General features: G+C 44.2%; 2 protein-coding genes across 5 annotated transcripts; one reads left to right on the top strand and one right to left on the bottom strand.

The window, feature by feature from the left end:
• Positions 1-409: 409 nt before the first annotated feature.
• Positions 410-14,725, top strand: cds1 (CDP-diacylglycerol synthase (phosphatidate cytidylyltransferase) 1). 3 transcript variants are annotated; one of them, XM_056591708.1, is made up of 14 exons: positions 410-650; positions 809-894; positions 4,556-4,686; positions 5,291-5,387; positions 6,204-6,301; positions 8,250-8,389; positions 8,789-8,847; positions 10,913-10,995; positions 11,088-11,175; positions 11,369-11,437; positions 12,033-12,185; positions 13,424-13,543; positions 14,133-14,236; positions 14,432-14,725. In XM_056591708.1, exons 2-14 carry the CDS (start codon positions 829-831, stop codon positions 14,556-14,558), a joined length of 1,335 nt encoding a protein of 444 aa, XP_056447683.1. In that variant the 5' UTR covers positions 410-650; positions 809-828; the 3' UTR covers positions 14,559-14,725. The 3 variants fall into 3 exon arrangements, with proteins under 3 accessions (XP_056447683.1, XP_056447682.1, XP_056447681.1); XM_056591707.1 differs by having other exon boundaries at positions 410-677; XM_056591706.1 differs by having other exon boundaries at positions 410-718.
• A 1,229-nt stretch (positions 14,726-15,954) lies between these two features.
• LOC130383851 (endosomal/lysosomal proton channel TMEM175-like) lies at positions 15,955-24,161 on the bottom strand. 2 transcript variants are annotated; one of them, XM_056591701.1, is made up of 10 exons: positions 23,885-24,161; positions 23,663-23,701; positions 23,306-23,403; positions 22,972-23,023; positions 22,410-22,445; positions 21,481-21,564; positions 21,054-21,218; positions 20,605-20,683; positions 19,963-20,089; positions 15,955-19,804 (listed from the first exon to the last, which is right to left on the bottom strand). In XM_056591701.1, exons 1-10 carry the CDS (start codon positions 24,071-24,073, stop codon positions 19,153-19,155), a joined length of 1,521 nt encoding a protein of 506 aa, XP_056447676.1. In that variant the 5' UTR covers positions 24,074-24,161; the 3' UTR covers positions 15,955-19,152. The 2 variants fall into 2 exon arrangements, with proteins under 2 accessions (XP_056447676.1, XP_056447677.1); XM_056591702.1 differs by lacking the exon at positions 23,306-23,403 and having other exon boundaries at positions 23,885-23,932.

The following is a 24,161-nucleotide window of genomic DNA, read 5'->3' as shown; positions in this document are numbered from 1 at the left end:
GAAAAGTTGAATGATGAACAGCTTTGTGTTGGCCTAGTTTTTTCAACAAACAGCAAGGCCACAGAGAATGAACCTCATTCTCCATCCGTCTCTGTGTGTTAATGTGTGGGGAGAACGCAGCCGGCCCTCGTTACATGCAGTGAGCCGTTAGGTAACTAAATTCACCCTTCACCGTCCATTTCGTCTGTCGCTGTCATCGGTCTGTGGCACAAAACCAAGTTAATTATATAATTAATATTATTAGCAGTCTCCCTTCACCGCCGATGCTCAGTAGGCTACTGCAGCGCTCCTCCGTCCAAGCTGCGGATTGGTTGGGGTGGATCCCTTCAGAGTCTGCGGTTGGCTGGGATTGGACCGAAGATACGGAGAGAGCAGGGAGTTGATTGGATGCCTGTTGACCGCAGCAGAAGCAGCAGGAAGAGCCGCTGCTGTAATAAACAAACGCAGTGGAAACGGCTGGTAGCTCCAGGTCCTAGTCCCAAAACCCGCAGGTATTCACCAATAAAAAGCCTCAGCACAGACTTATCAAGACCCCGTCTAGACTCCCGGCATTACCGGGTCTCAGCCTTAACCAGACCTCCGGGTCTTCACCGGGACCTGCTCGACCGGGGAGACGCTCACCGCACCGGGAGTTTAAAAGGGATTAAAAGGTCTCTTCAGCCGTCGTCCAGCTCCGAGTGAGAACCAATAACGGGTCAACTAACCTTAACGTGAACAGGTCTATCGATATTAATATTAACGGGTTTATTGACCTTAATGGGAATGTCCAGAAACAGGTGAACAGTAACATGTTTCTGAATCTAAACAGGTGAACATAAGCAGGTGAACATGACGGATCTGAGGCGGCGAGGTGGAGGCGGCGACACCGACAACAGCGACAACATCAGCGACAAGGTAACCCCGGGTTACTGGAGCTCACCTGTGGGTTTACTAGCTGGTAACACTTCACGTGTGGAACATACATTCAACTTGTGTAGCTGCTTATGTATAAGAAAATAGCATTATCTTCCACCTAGGATCCAACAACAATGCTCATTCCACACATCTGCATACATTAAGACTAAACTGATTTAAAAATGAAACTGTCTTAATGAATTGCTCTTTTAAGAGCAGGTAGGAGTTTATGCATACAGACAAGGGTCATTAAGGGACAGGTATGGGTTAAACAGTACAGAGTCTTGTTATTAGGTACTGGTAGGGATTAGACAGTATGCTCTAATCCAGTTCATTAAGAAGCAGGTCCGGGCAGATAGTACAGAGACGGGTCATTAGGGAGCAGGTAGGGGTTAGACAGTACAACGATGGGTTATTTGGGAGCAGGTAGGGGTTAGCCAGTGAATGCTGAGCCATGTAAGGTGAAGCGAGAGGTGTGGTTGTAGTTGTTTGGGTAGTCCAGGTTGCAGTGTGAATAATAGTCTATTATAATGGTGCAAATACTAATGGTGATTAAAAACCATGTTATTAATTATGGTACTAACAACACTGCACGAGGGGAATGCCATAAATTGGCATTATATTGTCAAATATATTTGCACAATCAGTTTATTTTCCAATATCATCTGGAGCTTTTTGTCTTTGGTTGATTCCACAGAATGAGCTCAGTATACCACCTAATGCAAACACAATAATTTCCCTAATGCAAATGTAGTACTTGTTGTTAAAGAGGAGAGAGACTACTTTGATTCATGAGGCTAGTTAGCTCGGACTGCTTCTATAATGCATGTAGCTAGTTAGCTCTGGCTGCTACCAATAGGCATTTCTCTAGTAAGCTGTGGCTACTACTTTGATGCATGTATTTAGTAAGCTGTGGCTGCTACTATGATGCATGTAGCAATTTAGCTCTGTCTGCTACTATGATTAATGTATCTACTTAGCTCTGACTGCTTCTATGATGCATTTAGCTAGTTAGCTTATTAATGCTACTATGTTACATGTGGCTAATTAGCTGTGGAGGGTACTATGAAGCTTGTTAGCTCTGGCTGCTACTATGAAGCCTGCACTAGCTCCACTTCCAACAGCCAATGGTTAACCGAGCTGCCTTTAAAAGTCAAAGTGCGGGTAGTAGCAGCTTGTGGCTCAGTCATTAAGCTAAAGAGCAACCTTTGGACAGTCTGGACTCGCTTGTGTGTATTCTCGAGCCAAGATTTGTCTGCTGTGTTTAGATGAGGACTCTTTTACCTCATTAAAACATGATAAGGACTCTTAACTTACCCACCTGTGTACACCAGTAGACACAGACAAAGCTGACCCTCTCGCAACCCCAGTTATAGTAGCAAATGTATGGTACAGTGTTGGTATTCTATAGTGTTGTGGTTCTGTCAAGTCACGTCCCAAAAATAAATACAGTATTTCTTTACCAATATTGCAGTAATCAACAATGTCTTCATGTGCTGTTAAAAACACTGAGCGTACAAAACCTACAACAATTGGGACTAAATTCAGTGAAATAAGCCATTAAAACATTGATTCATTTTGAAACATGAGTTAATTCATGGGTTTCTTTCTAAAGCATATATGTTTGGCATGTGTTCTGCGACCCACTCAAAATACCCTCGCAACCCACGTGTGTGTATGTGTGTGTGTATACATACATACACACACACACACACACACACACACACACACACACACACACACACACACACACACACACACACACACACACACACACACACACACACACACACACACACACACACACACACACACACACACAGTAGATAGAGATCATTCAGAGTGATCCTATCCCCAGAGGAATGTGGTTTTAACGTGGCTCTATCCTTATCGTTGACATTGTTGTCTTGGCAACATTAACTGTTGGAAAGAGTGTTGTGTGTGTGTGTGATTGCTGCTCAGTTCAGGCACCAATGTTACACCGGAGAATTGCGATCACCTGCTACATTGCAAATACAGAATGCCGTGGCGAGAGGTGACTACTCATGCAGAGCATGCTGAAGAGGCCTCCGCAGAAAAAGATGGAGCGTGTGCTGAGCAGTGTTTCCCCTACCATTGTTCAGGCCTGGCGGGCCGCCAGGCCAACGAGCGCCCCCGCCAGGCCAACAACCGGCCAAAAAAAAGAAAAAGAGGAAAAAAAAAAAAAAAATGTTTTTATTTTTATTTTTTATTATTAGCCATAATATCATAACCATCCAAGCTCACCACCAGCTATCTCAATATGTATTGGTGCTTTATGCTCCTGTACATGAAATTAGTTTATATTAAATCAACTTTGTTTTTAGGAAAACACTGTTTATTCTCCGGCAGAAGAACTATACCACGAACCGATCGCGTAAATGCGACGTCTGATTGGTTCAGCCCGCCGTTACCATGGACATTTTTACCGCCCCCGCGAAACACTAGCCTCGTTCTTTATATGTCCATAACTTAACCAACTTCTGATGGCTAAGCAAGTGTTTTATATGGAAATAACCAACAAATACTCTAGCATCCCGTGAAAAAATGTATAACAAATCACACTATCAGCTCTTACCACCGGGCCTAAAAAATTTTTTAGGGGAAACACTGCTGAGATATGCTGAACAACGCCAAGCATCCAGGCAGCATTTGAGGGTTGATTCACATCGTTTCAAACCCAGTAGCATGGCTGTAGTCATTGTTTTTTATTAAAATTAAAATTATTGACTATCTTGACGGTCTCAAAGTTGAATATATGTTGCCTCAAAGTTTTAAGTGAGTTGATTCAACTTTATTTAGTTATCGCCAATAACCGCAACTGCTGTCTTTAAAAAATATATCAGATGTAGACCGTTGTAATATGTTTAATCCGACCCTGGCAGATGCTATACTATAGTTGTGGTAGTCTTTTTATAGTGTATAGGTCTATGTGTTTAGTGTTGGTATATGGCTTATACATCAAATCCATCTTGGGACTGTTTGTTGTTGATAATTCATTTAGGCCATTTTCTGATGCCTCGGAAGAGCAGTAGTATTGTTGCATCCTGGTTATCAAACTTTTTATACTGCATACCACCTCAGAAAATATTTTTCTCCCCAAATACCACCATTATGACAGATGTTATAAAATATAACAAAATAAAGGAGCGTAGGCCAGCAGCCCTATTCAGCTGCGCAAAGCTCACGAAGGAGGCTCATTCTTATAAATAATATTTTTTGTTAACTTATCAGCTGTACAAAGTGGTGGCACTAGAACCTACACGTATTGTGTTGGTATGTGTATTTTGACAGTCTGTACTGTCTCCTGTGAGCGGCGTTTGGGTCTCAGTCAACTGGCTAGTTGTGCTAGTCTAGCAGGTTTCCTCCCAGGATAATGGCACGCCTCTACGCTTGACTTGAATCTGCCCCATGACAAATTAAACTGATCTGCCTCAAGCACTTTGCAGTACAAGGGTGTGACAATTTTAATAATGCCTTGATTGGGCCAGATTGTATGAAACAGATCCATGATTACACACATACTGTGTGTGTGTGTGTGTGTGTGTGTGTGTGTGTGTGTGTGTGTGTGTGTGTGTGTGTGTGTGTGTGTGTGTGTGTGTGTGTGTGTGTGTGTGTGTGTGTGTGTGTGTGTGTGTGTTAGGAGGCTGACGGAGAGGACCGGCTGGCCTGTCCAGGGGAGGCGGAGTCTAAGGATGCAACCCCTGATGTGGCCCCCCCCTCCGAGAACACCCCACACTGTCTCAACAAGGCCCTGGAGGGCCTACCACCCAGGTACACACACACACACACGCACTACCCTCAAATATTTGAAGTGAACGAAAGTTAGATGACCTGTTCACTTCAGACTTTAGATATTAATCTAAAGCCTTTAGATAACAATCTTGAGTCATACTTATTTATCTCAGTTAACTCCAGTTATAGTAGTAACTTGCGTTTGTAATTGGTAAGAGTTGATTAGAGATAATAGTTAGTGGATCCTTGGTACAGTGGGAGTATTGTTTGTTTTGTACCCAGTTACATTGAATCTTCTTCTTCCAAACATATCATGGTGTTTTGGTAGCATGGCACCTAATCACAGAGCTCTAGGGTAGTTGGGCTGGACCAAACGCCTTGTCTGTATGGTATGCAAATGAGAGCCATGGTGGTACGGGGGTCTAGTAAATTTGGGATTTAAATGCTTAAGGGGTGGAGCAACCGTAACACAGACAGACAGCCCTCCCTTCCTCATATGGAAAGGGGGGAAGATGGCACCCTGTCACATTGGTTGATGCTTATAATTAATAGATTTATGTACATTTCAGTACCTAAACTGAAACTTGAATTTGAGATTCAGTCGGATGTCTTGGAACTTAACTTCTAGCTTTCTCTTTATCAGATGGAAGAATTACTGGATCCGGGGAGTTCTTTCTCTGGCCATGATTTCTGGTTTCTTCCTCATCATCTACCTTGGTCCCATCACCCTCATCCTAGTGGTCAGTATAGTCTACATTACCTCATTATTACCCTAATGATCTCCTTCATTGCCTCCCTTATTATCCTTCATTGCCTCCCTTAATTTCCATTGGCATCCTCATTATTTTCCTTACAAACATTAACTACCTAGTCCCATCGCCCTCATCCTAGTGGTCCATGTTATCAATTACCCATTGCTTGTAATAGTTAAGGTAATAGTTATTGTATGTGTTTATTAGGTTATTATTATTGTTTTCTGTACCGTTTTGTTTTTTTGCCCTCAAATTCTGTAAAAGTCATACTGCAGCCTATACTCAGGTATGGTTACCAATAACCCCCACTACCCAAAAACCCAAACTTGTGGTACTGCACCCAAAGGTGGCGCTATTGTAAAAAAACATGAATTAGGCTTATTTCTCCTCACCAGATTGACCTGAATTCAAAATTCTTTCAGAATATTAATCTCTAGATCAGATGCATTTATAAAACCCTTGTTTACTTTTCCCACAATTTCATATTAAAGCTAAACATGGTAAAGATGATTCACAGGCTACAATAATAATCAAAGATTCACCAAAATCGCCACAGAAAATCTTTAGACCAAGCCTTACAAAAATCATCGAAGAGAATTTGTTTTATTTAGTTCCATTTGAGAAATATTGGCCAATAAAGTTGGAGCAGTTAGCCCATTTTTCTTATATATATCTTATATATAGAAATGTGTGCTTGGAGGTTTCTGGATGTTTTATTTGTTCACCTTATCTATATACTCCTTCATGTTTTCACTGTCTATGCGTTCATTGCTTCATGTTTTCACCTCTCATGGTTTCATTCAGGTGATGACGGTGCAGATAAAGTGTTTCCAGGAGATCATCACCATCGGCTACCGGGTGTACCGCTCCTACGAGCTGCCCTGGTTCAGGACGCTCAGCTGGTGAGGCTAACACCGGCTAACACTGGCTGTTCCTTAGGATACCAGAGATACCTGGCTAACACTGGCTACCATGCCCCTTAGGATACCAGAGATACCTGGCTAACACTGGCTACTATGCTCCTTAGGATACCAGACATACCTGGCTAACATGCTATATAGGAGACTAGATAAAGCAGTCTAGCACTGGCTAACATGCTATAAAGGAGACTAGATAAAGGAGTCTAGCGCTGCCTAACATGCTGCACAGGAGACCAGAGACACCTGGCTAACACTCGCTTACGTGTGTGTGTGTGTGTGTGTGTGTGTGTGTGTGTGTGTGTGTGTGTGTGTGTGTGTGTGTGTGTGTGTGTGTGTGTGTGTGTGTGTGTGTGTGTGTGTGTGTGTGTGTGTGTGTGTGTGTGTGTCAACTTATCTTATTAGCCCATACCCATTAACAGTGACTGGAAGATGCCCCCCCCCCCTCCCCAACACACCCTGAGCAAAGACCATTGCCAAGCATACTAACCTTTAGTCTTTACTAAATTAAACCCTGATAAACATGTGAATGAAGAGCTTGTTAACTCCACACTAACCTTTATAAACCTTTAACAACCTACATGCTAATGCTAACCTTTAGTTTTGACTAAACTTAGTTTAAACCTTTTTAACGACATACCAAGCTATATAATCCTATTCTTAACCTTCAGCCGTAACTGAAGAAAAAAATCTGTAAAAACCTTGTCCTCAACCTCCGCTCATAGTGAAGAGCTAATATTTTAAACTTAGTCCTCACCTAAATTGAATGGCTGATGTATGTAAACCTAGATCTCCCCTTAAATCAGGGATGGGCAACTTTCATGATAAAGAGGGCCACATTTTTCATCATAACCATCGGAGGGCCACATGACTGCACACTTCAACTAAACGTGAGCCGAGAGAAGCTACACAATTTTGAATTTGGTAGATATGATTTCCTGTATTCTGGTGCATTTTGGGGATGGCCACTACCTAAAAAATCATCCAGAATCATAACCTATGTACGGTATGTTAATTGAACCGACATACATTCATTTCATGTTTTCCATGCTCAAACAGCCACATGAATGGTCAGTATTTTTATCAGTGCAAAGGGCTCACATACATCATCATTCAATGAAGTCAAAAAACTGAAAAACAGTGGCCTAACATTAAGTGCAACAACTCAATGAACTCAAACCCAACAAGCAGTTGTAGTAGTTGTAGTGGCGACTTAAGTGGATATCTTTAATGACTGATATTGCTTCTAAGCAAACTAGACGCATGGGTTTGCCTTCGAATTCTATGAATTCTTCTCATCTTTCTTGACCGAGTTTTCTGTAACTCGATAAATTATTATTATTCTTTTTTTTTATTATTATTATTATGTGTGGGCCTGACTGAGTGAGGATGCGGGCCGCACTGAGTGAGGATGCGGGCCGCATGCGGCCCGCGGGCCGCCAGTTGCCCATCCCTGCCTTAAATGAAGGGCTGATCTCTATAAACCTAGTCCTCCCCTTAAGTGAAGAACTGACGATATAATCCTAGTCCTCCCCTTAAGTGAAGGGCTGATCTATATAAACCTATTCCTCACCCTAAATTAAGAGCTGATCCATATAAACCTTGTCCTCCTCTTAGTTAAGAGCTGATTTATGTAAGCCTAGTCCTCACCTTCATCCTCAAGTGAAGAGCTGATCTATGTTAACCTAGACCTCACTTTAGGACTCAATGATGGGCAGATCTATATAAACCTAGACCTCACCTTAGGACTCAATGAAGGGCAGATCTATTTAAACCTAGACCTCACCTTAGGACTCAATGAAGGGCTGATCTATATAAACCTAGACTTCACCTTAGGACTCAATGAAGGGCTGATTTATGTAAACCTAGACCTCACCTTAGGACTCAATGAAGGGCTGAACTATATAACCCTAACCTGAGTGTTCTCTCCCAGGTACTTCCTTGTGTGTGTGAACTACTTCTTCTACGGTGAGACGCTGGCGGACTACTTCGGGGCCCTGGTGCAGAGGGAGGAGCCACTGCAGTTCCTTTCCCGCTACCACCGCTTCATCTCATTCGCGCTCTACCTGGCAGGTGAGAGGAGCTCACAGAGTCCACAGTGTCTGCAGATTTGAAAACATAGATTGTAAGCAGAAAAGCCTTGCCGCTTTGGAACATTGGATGCGGGATGTCAGATATGAAAAAGAAGGAACGTTGGCATACACTGTGACTTTACTTTAGATCATTGTAATGTGCTGACAGAAATGGGGGCTTTGTTTAAACAGTGTAAGCAGAGGAGATCAGTGGTACAGTAACCAATATGTTTACCTTTACAGCTCTATATTTTCAGAATAACTCATTACAATTAATAATCCATGGTCTTTTGTAAGTTAGTATTACAGTGTTTAAAGTTTAAGTTGTCGATATGTTTTTCTGGATGCACTATTATTCTTAATCTAAACCACTGACTGCATGTTCTGATCTCTCCCACAGGTTTCTGCATGTTTGTGCTGAGTTTAGTGAAGAAACATTACCGCCTGCAGTTTTACATGGTCTGTATCCCAATAGTAACACTATAACACTACATTACCTGTTGTCTTTAATGCAGTACATTTAGATGCATACGGGAATGCTAATTGTTACATGTTACCGCCAGAATCCGTTAAAATTTGAAAACGTAAACTGTAAACACAGAAGCCTGGTGATATAATACCAGTTTACCCTTAGATAAAACCCGGTGACGACACCCAGTTAACTAGATCTTTATCCCATGTTATCAAAACGTTGGATATTCATTACCTCACACGGTAACACAAGCAAATGCATAAACAAGAGCATGTTTGATGTTTACATAATTAGCCATACAATAAGGCACCTTTTAACAAACTTTTGGATTGACTAGGAGACATCATTCAGGTTGGACGACAGACGACTAATAATGAGTCATAAGCTGTTCACCCTGTCCATCCTGGTGGGTCCGGCAGTGTTCACTGACTGGCTGCCCTAACAACAATGCTAAACCAGGGCTAGAAAGAGGTGCTCGGCGTTAGACACCCCCCCCCCCCCCCCCCCAGAGGGACGTGTTCATCGATTGCGCCTTCCACCCCTCGCTTTAGATTGGTATATTACACATCTGCCGGGAACAAACAGTCACAGACAATAACGGAGGGACACTGGCCAGGGGCGTATAGTCTTTCATTCAGCCATCACTGCATTTATCAATGTGTCATGTACCAGGTCGCACATCAGCACAACAACATACCTTAAGCCCCATCACTGAAGTGGAGAAATGTAAGGGTCATGGGTTGGAGAGTCCACGTCACTTCCAGTTTTCTCACTTCCTAGCTTGTGCCGTGTGTCATAGTTACCAGAGTCAACATAGTGGCACTGTATACAAATGTTTTAATGAGTATGTTAATCCCTCCACTGAATAACTATCATAACCTGGTCACCCTGTATTACTAGGTTTCCCTCTGCATGGAAACATGCAGAGGGAAACCTAGTACATCCCTCTTTATCATCACACTAACAGCCTGTGGTTGGATCACCATGTGACTGCCTGTAGTTAGACATGGACTGTAATCTCTATAGTAACCCTCACAATTTGTATATGGTCTCTATTCAGCATGGTAACCCAGATGGTAAGCGTATCTGGTTTTATGCTAACTAGGGACTCCAGCCCTTGTAGCGGTGAGTGGGTGGTAGGTAGGCTGGTATATCCCTGGGGTTTCTTCTGGTGTTTTTAAGAAACCTTGGGTTATTAGACTGGGTACCCCCAGCCCGTTCTGCCGGCGATTTGAATTCGCCCTGCAGAAGGGTCCGGAGAAGAGCAATCCATTTGTTTTTGCGGGAGCCAATCACCAAGCTGGCTCCTCCCCCTTGCGGGCTATTGGCTTGTGTAACACAATGACGACAGGGAAGCAACGGCAAGCAGCCAATTGCGTACAGAGTCCAGTGTTTCCCCTACCATTGTTCAGGCCTGGCGGGCCGCCAGGCCAACGAGCGCCCCCGCCAGGCCAACAACCGGCCGAAAAAAAAAAAAAAATGAAAAAGAAAAATCTTTTTTTTATTTTTATTATTATTATTAGCCATAATATCATAACCATCCAAGCTCACCACCAGCTATCTCAATATGTATTGGTGCTTTATGCTCCTGTACATGAAATTAGTTTATATTAAATCAACTTTGTTTTTAGAAAAACACTGTTTATTCTCCGGCAGAAGAACTATACCACGAACCGATCGCGTAAATGCGACGTCTGATTGGTTCAGCCCACCGTTACCATGGACATTTTTATCGCCCCCGCGAAACACAAGCCTCGTTCTTTATATGTCCATAACTTAACCAACTTCTGATGGCTAAGCAAGTGTTTTATATGGAAATAACCAACAAATACTCTAGCATCCCGTGAAAAATTTATAACAAATCACATTATCAGCTCTTACCACCGGGCCTAAAAAAAATTCTAGGGGAAACACTGGAGTCAGTTGAACTAGGCCCGTTGATCACCCCCAGACCAACGTGCAATCTGCGATTGAGCTTGGTCCGGCAATAGCCAGGCTATTGTGTATGTTTATGAGGTTGTTGATGTTTGTGTTTTCTTGTTTGTTTTTCAGTTTGCCTGGACCCATGTGACCCTGTTGATCGTTGTCACTCAGTCCCATCTGGTCATTCAAAACCTCTTTGAAGGGATGATCTGGTAACTCTCCCGCACATGCCTCACCCACCTGTCTCCACTGCAACTACTCCACACACAGTGTCCATGTTTTGCTGAGTGTGTCTCTTTTCTAGGTTCATCGTTCCCATCTCCATCGTGATCTGCAACGACATCATGGCCTACCTGTTTGGCTTTTTCTTTGGAAGGACTCCACTGATAAAGGTCAGACGATATAACATGAAATATGGAGGACTTCAATGACCACTACTGTATACAGTACTAAGTGTGTGTGTGTGTGTGTGTGTGTGTGTGTGTGTGTGTGTGTGTGTGTGTGTGTGTGTGTGTGTGTGTGTGTGTGTGTGTGTGTGTGTGTGTGTGTGTGTGTGTGTGTGTGTGTGTGTGTGTGTGTGTGTAGCTCTCCCCTAAGAAGACATGGGAGGGGTTCATCGGAGGTTTCTTCTCCACGGTGGTCTTCGGGTTCTTGGTGAGTTGAGTCCTGCAGTCCAGTTCTACATTAGGACGACTAGTACTATCACAGGGGCTTGGTCTGTAATACGTACAATCAGTGAGGTGAGGCTAAGGTTGTTTGTGACTGGTTTGAACTAGTTTCTGACTGGTTATAGATGTGAGTGGTTAGCGATAAGTAGTGGCTGTAAATGACTAATGACTATAACTGGTGTATAACGGCGCTCTTCGGGTGTGACTAAACTGGTATATAGCAGGCCTCTTGGGGTGTTGTGTGACCATAACTGGTTATAACTGGTATATAACAGGTCTCTTGGAGTGTTGTGTGACTATAACTGGTTAAAACTGGTATAACAGGTCTCTTGGGGTGTTGTGTGACTATAACTGGTATATAACAGGTCTCTTGGGGTGTTGTGTGACTATAACTGGTATATAACAGGTCTCTTGGGGTGTTGTGTGACTATAACTGGTTATAACTGGTATATAACAGGTCTCTTGGAGTGTTGTGTGACTATAACTGGTTAAAACTGGTATAACAGGTCTCTTGGGGTGTTGTGTGACTATAACTGGTTAAAACTGGTATATAACAGTATCTCTGGGGTGTTGTGTTGCAGCTGGCCTACCTCCTGGCTCAGTTCCAGTACTTTGTCTGTCCGGTGGGCTACAACAGCGAGACGTACCGCTTCACCGTGGAGTGTGAGCCCTCAGAGCTCTTCATCCTGCAGGAGTACACACTCCCGGCCGTGGTGCAGAACGCGCTTGGGAAGGTAGGGCTGGGTTATGGTATACCATGCTACCCGTTTCATAACCTCCCCTGGAAGGAGGGATCTATATTGTGTTTTCCTACTCCAGGTTTCCTCCCTCTTGCCGTTTTCCTTGTCCTTTTAGAGAGCTTAGGGCAAGGGTCTGCAACAAAGTTTGGCCTCGCATCTGGAACTGCACGCAGGCTCGTCAGCTGGCTTAGTCATATGCCTACCAAGCACTAGATGACTCTTAAAAGATGTACATATAAACAAGTGTATGCCCTAATCACGTAAATGTCATACCTGATCACGTTGGGTAGAGGTGTTGCTGCATTGTCTCCAAAGAGACAACGCAGCGATATCATCATGAGCAGTTCTAACTGGAGAGAAAGTGAAATCCGCGAGCTGCTGATATGTGAGACAAGATGGTCATGTAGTCGTATTAATCAAAGACGTTGAAAGATGGTGCGATCTACGAGAGAGATGCAGAGGAACTGTCCTTACAAGGCTTTTGTCGGGTTAAAAACCCTAACCCGTCCCTAACCCAAAAGTGGTCAGCAAAATAAAGAATATGTTGGCGTTTTTGCACTTGTAAATAGTTAATCGCGTTTGTAGCCTACAGACGAGAACTCATTCTTGCATGCGGGTCTCTTCATTGATAAAAAAATAAAAACATTCGGGAATTTGCAAATTATTCTAAAGAGGTCTAGACTCTGTGCGCAGCCCCGCCTTCTCCAGGGAACCAAGAAAGCCCGCGCCGTGACGAGTGTGTCTCTAACCTTCCGGGAATAGTAGCAGGATTTGATAAAATTTTATTCAAAAACGGTTGTGAAAGATAAAAAGTTCACTGTATCCGGCTCTTTACATTTAAGCTAACAGATATAGATATCCGATATTCCCAAAAATAAATAAATAAAAAATCATAACTTCAGAATAATCTGGCGGGCTAGATATTATGTATGGTGGGCTAGATATTATGTATGGTGGGCTAGATATTATGTATGGTGGGCTAGATATTATGTCTGGCGGGCCAGTTATGGCCCACGGGCCGGTGGGCCAGTTATGGCCCACGGGCCGGTGGGCCAGTTATGGCCCACGGGCCGGTGGGCCAGTTATGGCCCACGGGCCGGTTATGGCCCACGGGCCGCCAGTTGCCAACCCCTGGCTTAGGGTCTGTGAAGCCCTCTCTGACTTTGAATTGTGCTGAATTTAGGTGATATAATGTCGTGTATTTGATGTCCCCTTCTTGTGTGTGTCCTTAGGAGACGGTTCAGCTGTACCCCTTCCAGATCCACAGCATCTTCCTGTCTTCCTTTGGGTCGCTCATTGGACCGTTTGGTGGATTCTTCGCCAGCGGTTTTAAAAGAGCCTTCAAAATAAAAGTATGCCCTCATTCTCACTCTTTCTCTCATTCTCGTTCTTTCTCTCTCTCATTCTCGTTCTCTCTCATTTATTTATTTCTAGTGTGTAAGCTGTACCCAGGGTATCTGCAGATTTCAGCAAGTCAAATTTAAGACTTTTTAAGACCTTTTTAATACCACCTTGAATGAAATTTAAGACCTAAAACACGCAATGGTGGGGGGGATCCTGCTGTATTATAACCCAAGCATAGCATGTGTGTCACTCAATGAGGCTCATTCACCTACCCATTGTCGCAGACTAGCTAGCAAGCACGCAGATAATCATTTATATATGCAGCTAGCAAGAAAGAAGCCTCTCTATATGTCCTTCCTGAAAAGTCCAACGAGAAAAATAATGCCCCGACAAATTTAAGACCTTGAGTTACAGTATTTAAGACCAGCATATAACATTTGGAACGAATTTAAGACTTCAAGGCCTTAAATTTAGAAACATGAATTTAAGACTTTTTAAGGATGCGCGGACACCCTGGCTGTACCTCTCCATATCTAGAGGTCCCGCCTACTGTGTTGTGCAGCTGTTTAGATGGTGAGATGTTGCTCCTCTTTGCAGGACTTTGCCGACACCATCCCAGGTCATGGTGGGATCATGGACCGCTTTGACTGTCAGTACCTGATGGCCACCTTCACCCACGTCTACATCGGTAGCTTCATCAGGTACTACCATGGCTACAAACAACATGTCAGCTAGAATTCTGCCCGTACCAATGGGCCTCTTAAGCTAGCACTGTACCACCACCACATTATCAACAGGATATAGCCTGCAGGTTAGCTTAAATATATTGCTGTCAGGGAGGATTACTACAGCTGTCAGTTGTGTTATATTCTAATATACATTACATGTTATTGCAGAGGTCCTAACCCCACAAAGGTGCTACAGCAGCTGTTGGGTCTGCAGCCTGCGCAGCAACTCAGCATCTTCAACACTTTGAGCTCCCACCTGAGAGAGAGGGGCATGCTGCCCCCTGCTGGACTGTAGTGTGTGACTGTAGTGTGTGTGACTGTAGTGTGTGTGACTGTAGTGTGTGTGTGTGTGTGTGTGTGTGTGTGTGTGTGTGAGAGAGACACATGCATGTGGGCAGCATGCTGGGCCACAACTTTTTATCAAACTACAGTGAACTACTATTACCCTTTTGAGCGCTGACCCGTGGGACGGACACGGTGCAACCAAGTGTTGAGGTGCGACCCCCAGGGGGCAGACTGGACCCCCCGCCCCCCATCACCCCCTGAGGTAGCAGACTGGACCCCCCGCCCCCATCACGCCTGAGGTAGCAGACTGGACCCCCATCACCCTCTGAGGTAGCAGCCTGGACCCCCCCCCCGCCCCCCATCACCCCCTGAGGTAGCAGACTGGACCCCCCGCCCCCCATCACCCCCTGAGGTAGCAGACTGGACCCCCCGCCCCCATCACGCCTGAGGTAGCAGACTGGACCCCCCGCCCCCATCACGCCTGAGGTAGCAGACTGGACCCCCCCCGCCCCCCATCACGCCTGAGGTAGCAGACTGGACCCCCCGCCCCCATCACGCCTGAGGTAGCAGACTGGACCCCCCCCGCCCCCCATCACCCCCTGAGGTAGCAGCCTGGACCCCCCGCCCCCCATCACCCCTGAGGTAGCAGCCTGGACCCCCCCCCCCCCCCATCACCCCTGAGGTAGCAGACTGGACCCCCCGCCCCCCATCACCTCTGAGGTAGCAGACTGGACCCCCCGCCCCCATCACCCCCTGAGGTAGCAGCCTGGACCCCCCCCCGCCCCCCATCACCTCTGAGGTAGCAGCCTGGACCCCCCCCCGCCCCCCATCACCTCTGAGGTAGCAGACTGGACCCCCCGCCCCCATCACCCCCTGAGGTAGCAGACTGGACCCCCCCCCCGCCCCCCATCACCTCTGAGGTAGCAGCCTGGACCCCCCCCCGCCCCCCATCACCCCTGAGGTAGCAGCCTGGACCCCCCCCCCCCCATCACCCCCTGAGGTAGCAGCCTGGACCCCCCCCCCGCCCCCCATCACCTCTGAGGTAGCAGCCTGGACCCCCCCCCCCCTGCAGGTAGCAGCCTGGACCCCCCCCCCCCCTGCAGGTAGCAGCCTGGACCCCCCCCCCGCCCCCCATCACCCCTGAGGTAGCAGCCTGGACCCCCCCCCCCCCTGCAGGTAGCAGCCACAGTAAGAATCAAATCTCAGCAGGGTTTACTGTATTGTTGTAATGTGATAACTTTCTACTGTTAGAATAATAATGTTATAACTCTATATTGTTAGAATAATAATGTTATAACTCTGTTATAATATTGTTATAACTATATACTGTTATAATATTTATATTATCTTAATGTAAATTTAAAGCATAATTAGAACATAAATCAATATTAATGCTATAACTCTGTTGTAATGAAATGTTATAACTACTGTTCTAATAGTAATGTTATAACACCTTAAGTCACAGCCTCAGCCTGTGTTCACTCCTGTCACCTCAGCTTGCCCTTAGTGTTTAGATCTGACCTGTGCATGCATAGCGATCACTGTATAGTACTGTACATACACTATGGTAATGATGTTCACATGAAGAAATGCCTAAAATATAAACTTTAAGAAACTATATAAATCTGTAGATCTATATAGATGGGACTTGGGATAGGAGACTGCTGTGTAGAAAGTAAACATTTTAAACCGATTTAAGCGTGCTAAAGTTGAACTTTGACTTGCGATTGTGCTTCCTGTGTTCCTGGTGCCTTCTGCAGGGGAGGCTAGACTACAGGGAGCATTGGTTTTGAATTTGCTTGACATTGTTGATGTTAAGGTTGCGACCTGATGCTTATTGCAGTGTATGATGGGAGACCCAATATTACCAGAGAGGTAGATTTAGCAATACTTTGATCTTATGCAAATGTCTCACTGAATCATTTGAGTTGTGGTTTCTGTTGGGTAGGGTGAAGTACCATGATTCTGGTACGGGTTATACAAAATTACTTCTGTCAATGGAAATGTATTGTTTACTGTTTTTTAGATGTTCGAATGATAAAATTCAACAGTATCATACCAATATAACGTCACAAATAATGAAATGGGGCAAGATTATTTTGATAAACAATGCAGAAGGCTTTACCAGAGTGCAATTTGTAAAATGTTGTCCAAATTAGATTTTCCGAGGAAAATCTTGAATGTGTTGTGGAACTAGGTGACCGAGTACCACATTCCTGTTTCACTTCCAGTTGGCTTACGGAAATATTTGGGACCAGCTGTTTGAAAATGATATAATGTCGTCCTCTAGTGTTACCAGGAACTAACGGCTATAACTAGTAACTACTATAACTAGAAACTCCTTGTCAGTCTACAGAGTTCAGATAGATATGACCTTTCTTTTTATTTATACAGACATTGACACTGAGTCAGGACCTTTTATGATCTTTAGACAGATAAAGTTCAGCCTCTGATTGTTGCGTGTACTGATTCTTCTGAAGTGATTTTTAAAAGGAGGTTTTGAGGTTATAGTTGTAACTTGACCAGTTTAGGTTATCATGCACTGCATTTGTTATGTCATTTTCATTTTGTGTAGGTTTGTTTGATTTGCAATATGCTGGAATGTTTTCTAATGAAATATCTAATAGCTTTTGAAGTGAGATTGAACTGTAGAATCTATGATATGGAAGAGTACTGTTAATATATGGGCAATGTGAAATACAAAGATGTAATGTAGAACACCACGTATGTTATTCATAGTCATTGCTGGTTGTGGAGATATATACTGTATTGAGATGAATAAAGAAAGTTTATTTTTTTTCTTTAAATGTCAACATTTTCTGAACCAAAAGTACACTTTCATTAATTGAAACAGGGACAGTGTAAGACATGGTCACTTGTTTACATGCACGTTATTTAACAGGGGGGGGGGTAAGTTTGAGATGGCCGGAGATCAACATTTGATTGAGGATGTAACCTTGGAACAAACATCACAGAAAGGATTGGGTTAAATATTAAAAGTTGTTTGAGTAAAATAATCAAAAATTCTGGAATAAATGTGATACCCCACAATTCAATCCCATCCCCACACCAACCACTATCACCGGCATCTAACCCTAATCACCATTTACCCCAATATCCATTACCATCCCCCAACCATAATCTAACCCTAAATTTGAAACCCTCTACATTTTTACATTTAGCACGGCCATGGGCAACAAAGGACGGTTGTGATTACAGATGTAACCACATGTTTGTGCAGATTAACATTAAAAATAAAGTGCAGTGAATTGATAATGGTTGGACTTACTTTGCAATGACTGTTGCACACAAAAAATGGGTCACTTGAGTGTCCAGCACTCGCCTATGGCTAGGGTCAACCCTAGTCTTCACATTTAGGGTTGGCTCTTAAACATCCCTGACCCCAATTAACTTAATGGCTTAGAATACAGAATACAGACTGCTAACAAAGCCTTAATATATTATTTAATATTGATTAAAGATCCCATGGCATTAAAGTTTTAGTTTATGAGGTTTTCTAACATGAGTTCCCCTAGCCTGACTGGTCCCCCCCAGTAGCTAGAAATGGCGTCAGGTTTAAAATGAGCACTACGTATCCTGCTCTGCCTTTGAAAAAACAAAGCTCAGACGCACCGATTTGGATTTTCCCCGTATGTCGTCATTCGGGTGTGGAAGTAGAAGAACCAGAGACGTCGGAGAACCCGACGCAGTCGTTTGAGAATCCTAATATCGTCTTGAGGCGCACACTGCTTTTGGCCGTGATAATATATATGATATATATATATATGTATAATATGATATTATCTAGATATAGAGCTCCTGTAGTCGAGTGTGCTAGAATATTTACCGAACACGGCCAAAGGCTGTGTGCGCCTCGCCATTGCGAGGCAAAGCCAGACCAAACTACAGCAAGTAGAATGGTCTGGAGCCACGCTACCTCGAGCCGTCTATCCGTGGGGAAACTGGGAGGGCCTGTTTTTATTTCTTTAAACCAATCACAATCGTCTAGGGCGGGGCTAAGCCCGGGAAGCAGTAGCGGTGTCCATGCAAAATAGAACATCTTTCTTCCTCAGCAAATGCTGTAAGCAAATCTTTTGCAGTTCTTTGCCATTTTCGACGGAAAGAGCCAAACATGCCAACTTTACAGCGCCGTCAAAGTCCTCTTCAAAACTCGCCATACTGCCTAGTTTCCGAGTTTGAGGGGGAGCACAATACGGGAACGCCAGCAACCGGAAGGGGAGGAGTCGCGGCTAAATCCGACGCTAGGCAATAGACGCTGTCCACTTCCGTTCAGCCAGACTAGCGAGCATACGATAATTTTTTCAGGAACGTCTTCAAATACTGTGTTAGGGGCCCACTAATACCTATATTAAAGCATCCATAAAGTAGCATGCCATGGGACCTTTAAATCCCCATTATTATTATGGCAGCGGAATAACGTTATTATACCCTATTTACATTCAGAACATTTCCTGTTGGTTTGACCAGACAACAAAATGGTTAGCATGGTTTGCATGCTCCAGATCCGACTCTTTCTAATGGCTTCCATCCTCATTATGCAGCACTTGCATCTGCTTTCTGTAGCTTTTAGTGCCCGTCGTCCTCTAGGCAACCAGGGCATCCTGCTCCTCCTCCAGAACGGTCCTGGGAATGGCTCTTTCTGGACAGAAGACTAGCCGTAGCCCAGCTAGTGCAACACGCACCAGAAGCCTCAAGACCAAGAAGGCCAAAGGCACTGTGATCTCCATCAGGTGAAAGATGGATGCGCTAAATTGACTCAAAATACATGTTAGGAAAAAAGTTCCAAGCGCCACACAGGGATACAGTGCTAGCTTGGCTAGCATGAAGATGTGGTCGCGGCCAGCGTAGCGTACGTATCGGTGCAGGGTCTCCTGTTCGCTGTAAAGGGCGACCACCCAGATCCCCAGCTGGTTGATACCCGCAAAGAAGATGATGACGCAGCTGACCTGAATGGCCTCCAGCTCGTTGTTAGAGTTGCGCGGGAACTCGTGGGTGAGCTGGTAGGCTAACGGCAGGCCGCCGACAAAGGCGAGCGAGAAGGCGTTGAGCAGGCCCATGAAGCGCGTGGTCTTGGTGACGTGGAGGAACAGCGAGTGGTGGACGAACCAGAGCAGCCCCACAGTGACGAAGGACCCGAAGTACGCCAGGTACTCCGGTCCGTAGTCGCTGAGCGCCGACACCAGGCTCCCGTTGTAGACGGTCTTCACGGTCTCTCGGTCGGGGACGTTATCCTCACTGGATAGACCACGGAGGAGATCAAGGGTATGTTCCCAGCCAATTCGATATTTCATATATATTTTATTGTAGATCTCTAATAATAAACAATAATAACATGTATTTTTTCCGAGTTTCGGGGACCCTGTCTGCTACGGACTAATGAAAGCAGAACCCACCATATGTCCAAGATGAGCAGCGTGGCCACGATGGCATAGACACCATCGCTGAAGGCCTCCAGCCGCTCCTTGGACAGCGGCTCACTGGCCTGGTAGAGGGTGTCAGGGTCTGGGGTCTCCTCCTCACCTACACACACACCAACATTTTATCAATGTGCTGCAACCGCTGCAAAGATCATGTCAGAATATGCTATAGACATTTCTTTTCTGCAAGCTATATGTTTACACACTTTTTAATTTATGATTGTTTAGATCACTTTATCTGTATGTGCAAATGTCACAGCTGTTTTATGGGACATCTCAACACTATTGCATGTCTGCAACATGCAGGGATTCATTGAAAAATAATAAATGTTTCAAAACCTGCAATAAATCGGCCAATGGCACCAAAATGAAAAGTAGGTCATCGTGCAATGTACATACTGTACATAGAAAAAGGATATGCACATTTGTATGTAAAATGTAAAATCATTTTAAAATGGTAGTATTGTGCTGTGAGAAAGCTCCATATAAATATATGTTTCCAAACCTCCAAAATGTTTAGAAGTTTAGAAAAGGATGGCATGGTCACTGAGAATCAACTCATCCATTTTTTAAGCAATAGTAAAAAGTTGGGCATATCTAAATTAATGTGATGCTCACCGGTGGCTTTGCTGCGACACCACTTTAAGAACTGGGAGATATATGGAAGGAAGATCACCATGGCCAGCAGCACGTAGGACTGAAACAGATGAATACTTATCGACTATATATGTATAATAACTTTATAGCAATGAGCAGGACAGGAACAAAAGTAGTAGTAAAATACCGTAACGACAACAATTGAGTATCTTATCATTGTTCCTCTAATATTAATTTATATTTTAGTACTATAAAATAGCCATTGGTTAACAGAGCTACAAAGTCATGGAATTGCCATGAATTCAGTCCCAAAAGTGTCTATGTTAGAAGTGATAAATGACACCTCTCTATATGGAGTGCTGTAATTAGCCGTTAGCACAGCATTATGAACAGACTTTTGGAATCAAGACCCCCGTATCATAAAGACATCCATGAGGAGGAACGGTTGAGGGAAGGGGACGACGACATACCAGTTGGAGGAATATGAAGGAGAAGATGCTGGCAAGGAAGCACATGACTGGAACCTTGAGGATGACCTGCAGGATGTGGTGTTTGTAAACCTTTAGGTCCTCTGAGGTCTGGATCTGCTCCTTCAGCAGGAAGGGTCTACTGAAGGCGTAGACCACCACCAAGGCCTGGACGGGACATGGAAATACCTCCTTATACATACAGGATCTTTTTTGATTTTAGTCATTACCAATTATGGATTACGACTGTGACCTTGGTTGGAACATAGACATGTTTTATCGCTGCCAGTAAAGAAGTTACCATGACGAGTTTTCTCATTTGAAATGTAATTTAAAGTCAAGTTTAAATATATATTTTTGTGAATTCAGACAAAAATCGGTCAGTAGTTTTCTGGTCCCATGCATGAGGATAAGGGCTGTGAGACTGTACCTGAATCAGGCCGATGACCATTACACAGCCGCAGAACAGCAGGATCCCCAGGTGGTTCTCAGGAAACGTCGCCATCAGCGAAAACTGAGCTCAGAAGGTTTAAAGTGAGGACATCCACTCTGCCAGCACCACGGCTATCTGCCAGCACTGCTGCTCTCTCTGAGAGCTGAGCTTGTAGAGTTTGTGGAGGGAGCAGGATCCCTTTGGAATCACACCCTGTGCCTGAGAGATCCCCTGGCACTCATCACAAGAGCAGGGGTGCTTACCCCGCTGTCTTGTTAAAAATGACCAATCCGGGTACCTCGTTCCAACATGGGCACCTAATCATATCCTAGTTTTTAACTGGATAGCCTCATTCCTCCCCTCTCCACTGTGATAACCAGTGTTTCCTGAGCTTTCTGGTAAATCTTGTCAGCGGTGAATCACCAAGAGGGTGACTCACCCTGGTAGTGGAGGAGATGTCAACACACACACTATATGAATCAAATTAATTTTTGTTATGAAATGTCTACATTCTTATAAATAACCATTTAGCCTACAGAGGCAAAATTATAGGAAAATGTGAGTGTGTCTTAGTATGCATAGCAGTAAACTGGAAACCTTATGAACCATACTAACTGTTCTTTAGAGCAACAGGGATAGGGGCGATGGTTAGAGGTCAGGGACGTTCTGTCCACTACTTTATTGCATTTTAAAAATTAATAAATACATTCATTTTTGCCTGGCTAGCCTCGTTGGCGTTTACAATTATAGGGGAAACACTGGGGTGATGGTTAGGGGTTAGGGTGATGGTTAGAGGTTAGTGGTGATGGTAGATGTCAGGGGTCAGTTGATGGTTAGAGGTTAGTGGTGATGGTAGAGGTCAGGGGTCAGTTGATGGTTAGAGGTTAGGGACGATGGTTGATGAGTAGACTGTGCGATGTACTTACTGTGTACGGGAGGAAGGTTATCAGCATCATACAGGCCTGGAACACACAGGAGGATTTTCTAAGGACAAGCTAGATGTAACTAGCTACATATAATACATGGGGGAAGGTAGTGGACACATACCAACATGCATACACACCTGAACACGCATACATACTGACACACATACTAACTCTCATACTGACTTGCATACCAACTCATGCTACCCACCTCCCATGCTAACTCAATGCTAACTCCGTACCAACTCCCATACTGAGTACCTATTGAAACAAACTAACTCCATACTGACTCAAACTCAATACCAACTCCCATACTGACTCCTACTGACTAAATACTCCATACTTACTCCCATACTAACTAATACAAACTAACTCAATACTCCATACTAACTGATACTTACTCAGTACTCCATACTGACTCATACTTACTCCCATACTAATTTATACAAACTAGCTCCGCCTCATACTTACTCAAACACTAAATCCATACCTACTTTCATACTATCTCCCACACTAACAACATATTGAGATTCAGCAGAATGCCCCTGAGGAGGACTATAGGTACCAGGTTGAGGAGAGCCAGGCAGTCATCAATGCGTACGATCACCTGAAATAACCTGCAGAAAAAGGACCATTACAAACCCAGAAGAAGTTCTACAAAATACTGTACAGCAGCGTAGTACAAATCATCTTCTTCCTACAGGCAGCCAGAAGAAATAGTCATTGCTCAAAGAACATTTCACTCACAAAAGGCTGATGGCTACATCAATTTTAACAAATGACACTCAAATGTTTAGGCTACTTCAGCGATTTGTAACCTATACAACCTCTACAATACATTAAGGTATGCTCCAACTCAATGAACACAGTAAACAACACAATAAACGGAGCAGACTGACCTGACGTGCGCGGCCCAGGCCACCGTTACGATCAGGAACGTCATTAAATAAACGCCAATTTTTGTGGTCAACAAAACCTGAACACTCTCCTTCAACTCCTAAAAGACAGTCAAGGTCAGTTTTAAAGATGGGGACACGAACTATAGTGTAGTTACTCTGTAGTAACTATAGGCCTATAGACTGCCATAGGTGGCCTGTCTTATTGGGTAAGAAATGTCAGATCTAGGCTCTTCATTAATTCAGTCTTATCCTACATTTAGTGGTATTTACCAAATGGGAAAATACAACCATGGAATGGGCACATGAAGCTATAGTTATCTAAAGTAGTTGGCTCAATTTATACTATTAATTAATTACCTCGTCTTCTCCTATCTTGGTGTGCGCGACAGGTAGAATCTGTAAAGAGGAAAGGAATTATTAATACATTGCACTTCAGTTGCCGCCTAGTAGGCCTACACTTTTAAATCGGGGGCAGTAAGTGTAGTGCGTGCGTGCATGCATGTCTGCGTACTACTAGTCGGAGGACTGCGGACAGGTCCTCCTTGTGTTTGTTTGTTTGTTTGTTTATTTATTGCCTACCATGACCGTGGCTATGATGGAGATCAAGGCGTCGCTGTACGCCAGGAGGCGTTGGGAGGACTGCGTACTACCGTGCGTATTACTCTGTGTACTCCTGTGTTCAGAGAGACTCTTCAAGAAGGAGGACGTCTCACTCCTCTTTCTCTCCTCCATCCCGTCCGCAACGGGGTGTTCAATGATCTCCTCCATGACAGCAGAAAGCCTTCGGTTCTCCCAGACGTCTGTGGACCATCTGACACCCCTTTCTGTTTGGGAACACAACAAACAGCTGATCCCG

Source organism: Gadus chalcogrammus, chromosome 6 (assembly GCF_026213295.1).
Source record: "Gadus chalcogrammus isolate NIFS_2021 chromosome 6, NIFS_Gcha_1.0, whole genome shotgun sequence".
Taxonomy (NCBI): Eukaryota; Metazoa; Chordata; class Actinopteri; order Gadiformes; family Gadidae; genus Gadus; species Gadus chalcogrammus.
The sequence above is the reverse complement of the archived record's forward strand: the minus strand, read 5'-3'. Positions and strand labels throughout refer to the sequence as shown.

What these genes read in the sequence shown, in the direction of transcription:
- cds1 (XM_056591708.1), top strand. Translation starts at nt 829, where the DNA reads ATGACGGATCTGAGGCGGCGAGGTGGAGGCGGCGACACCGACAACAGC. An exon ending in CCATCACCCTCATCCTAGTG is followed by an intron (nt 5,388 to 6,203) that starts GTCAGTATAGTC and finishes GGTTTCATTCAG; the next exon opens with GTGATGACGGTGCAGATAAA. An exon ending in TGGTTCAGGACGCTCAGCTG is followed by an intron (nt 6,302 to 8,249) that starts GTGAGGCTAACA and finishes GTTCTCTCCCAG; the next exon opens with GTACTTCCTTGTGTGTGTGA.
- LOC130383851 (XM_056591701.1), bottom strand. Translation starts at nt 24,073, where the DNA reads ATGGAGGAGATCATTGAACACCCCGTTGCGGACGGGATGGAGGAGAGA. An exon ending in CCAAGATAGGAGAAGACGAG is followed by an intron (nt 23,404 to 23,662) that starts GTAATTAATTAA and finishes ACTGTCTTTTAG; the next exon opens with GAGTTGAAGGAGAGTGTTCA. An exon ending in TAACCTTCCTCCCGTACACA is followed by an intron (nt 21,565 to 22,409) that starts GTAAGTACATCG and finishes TTCTGAGCTCAG; the next exon opens with TTTTCGCTGATGGCGACGTT.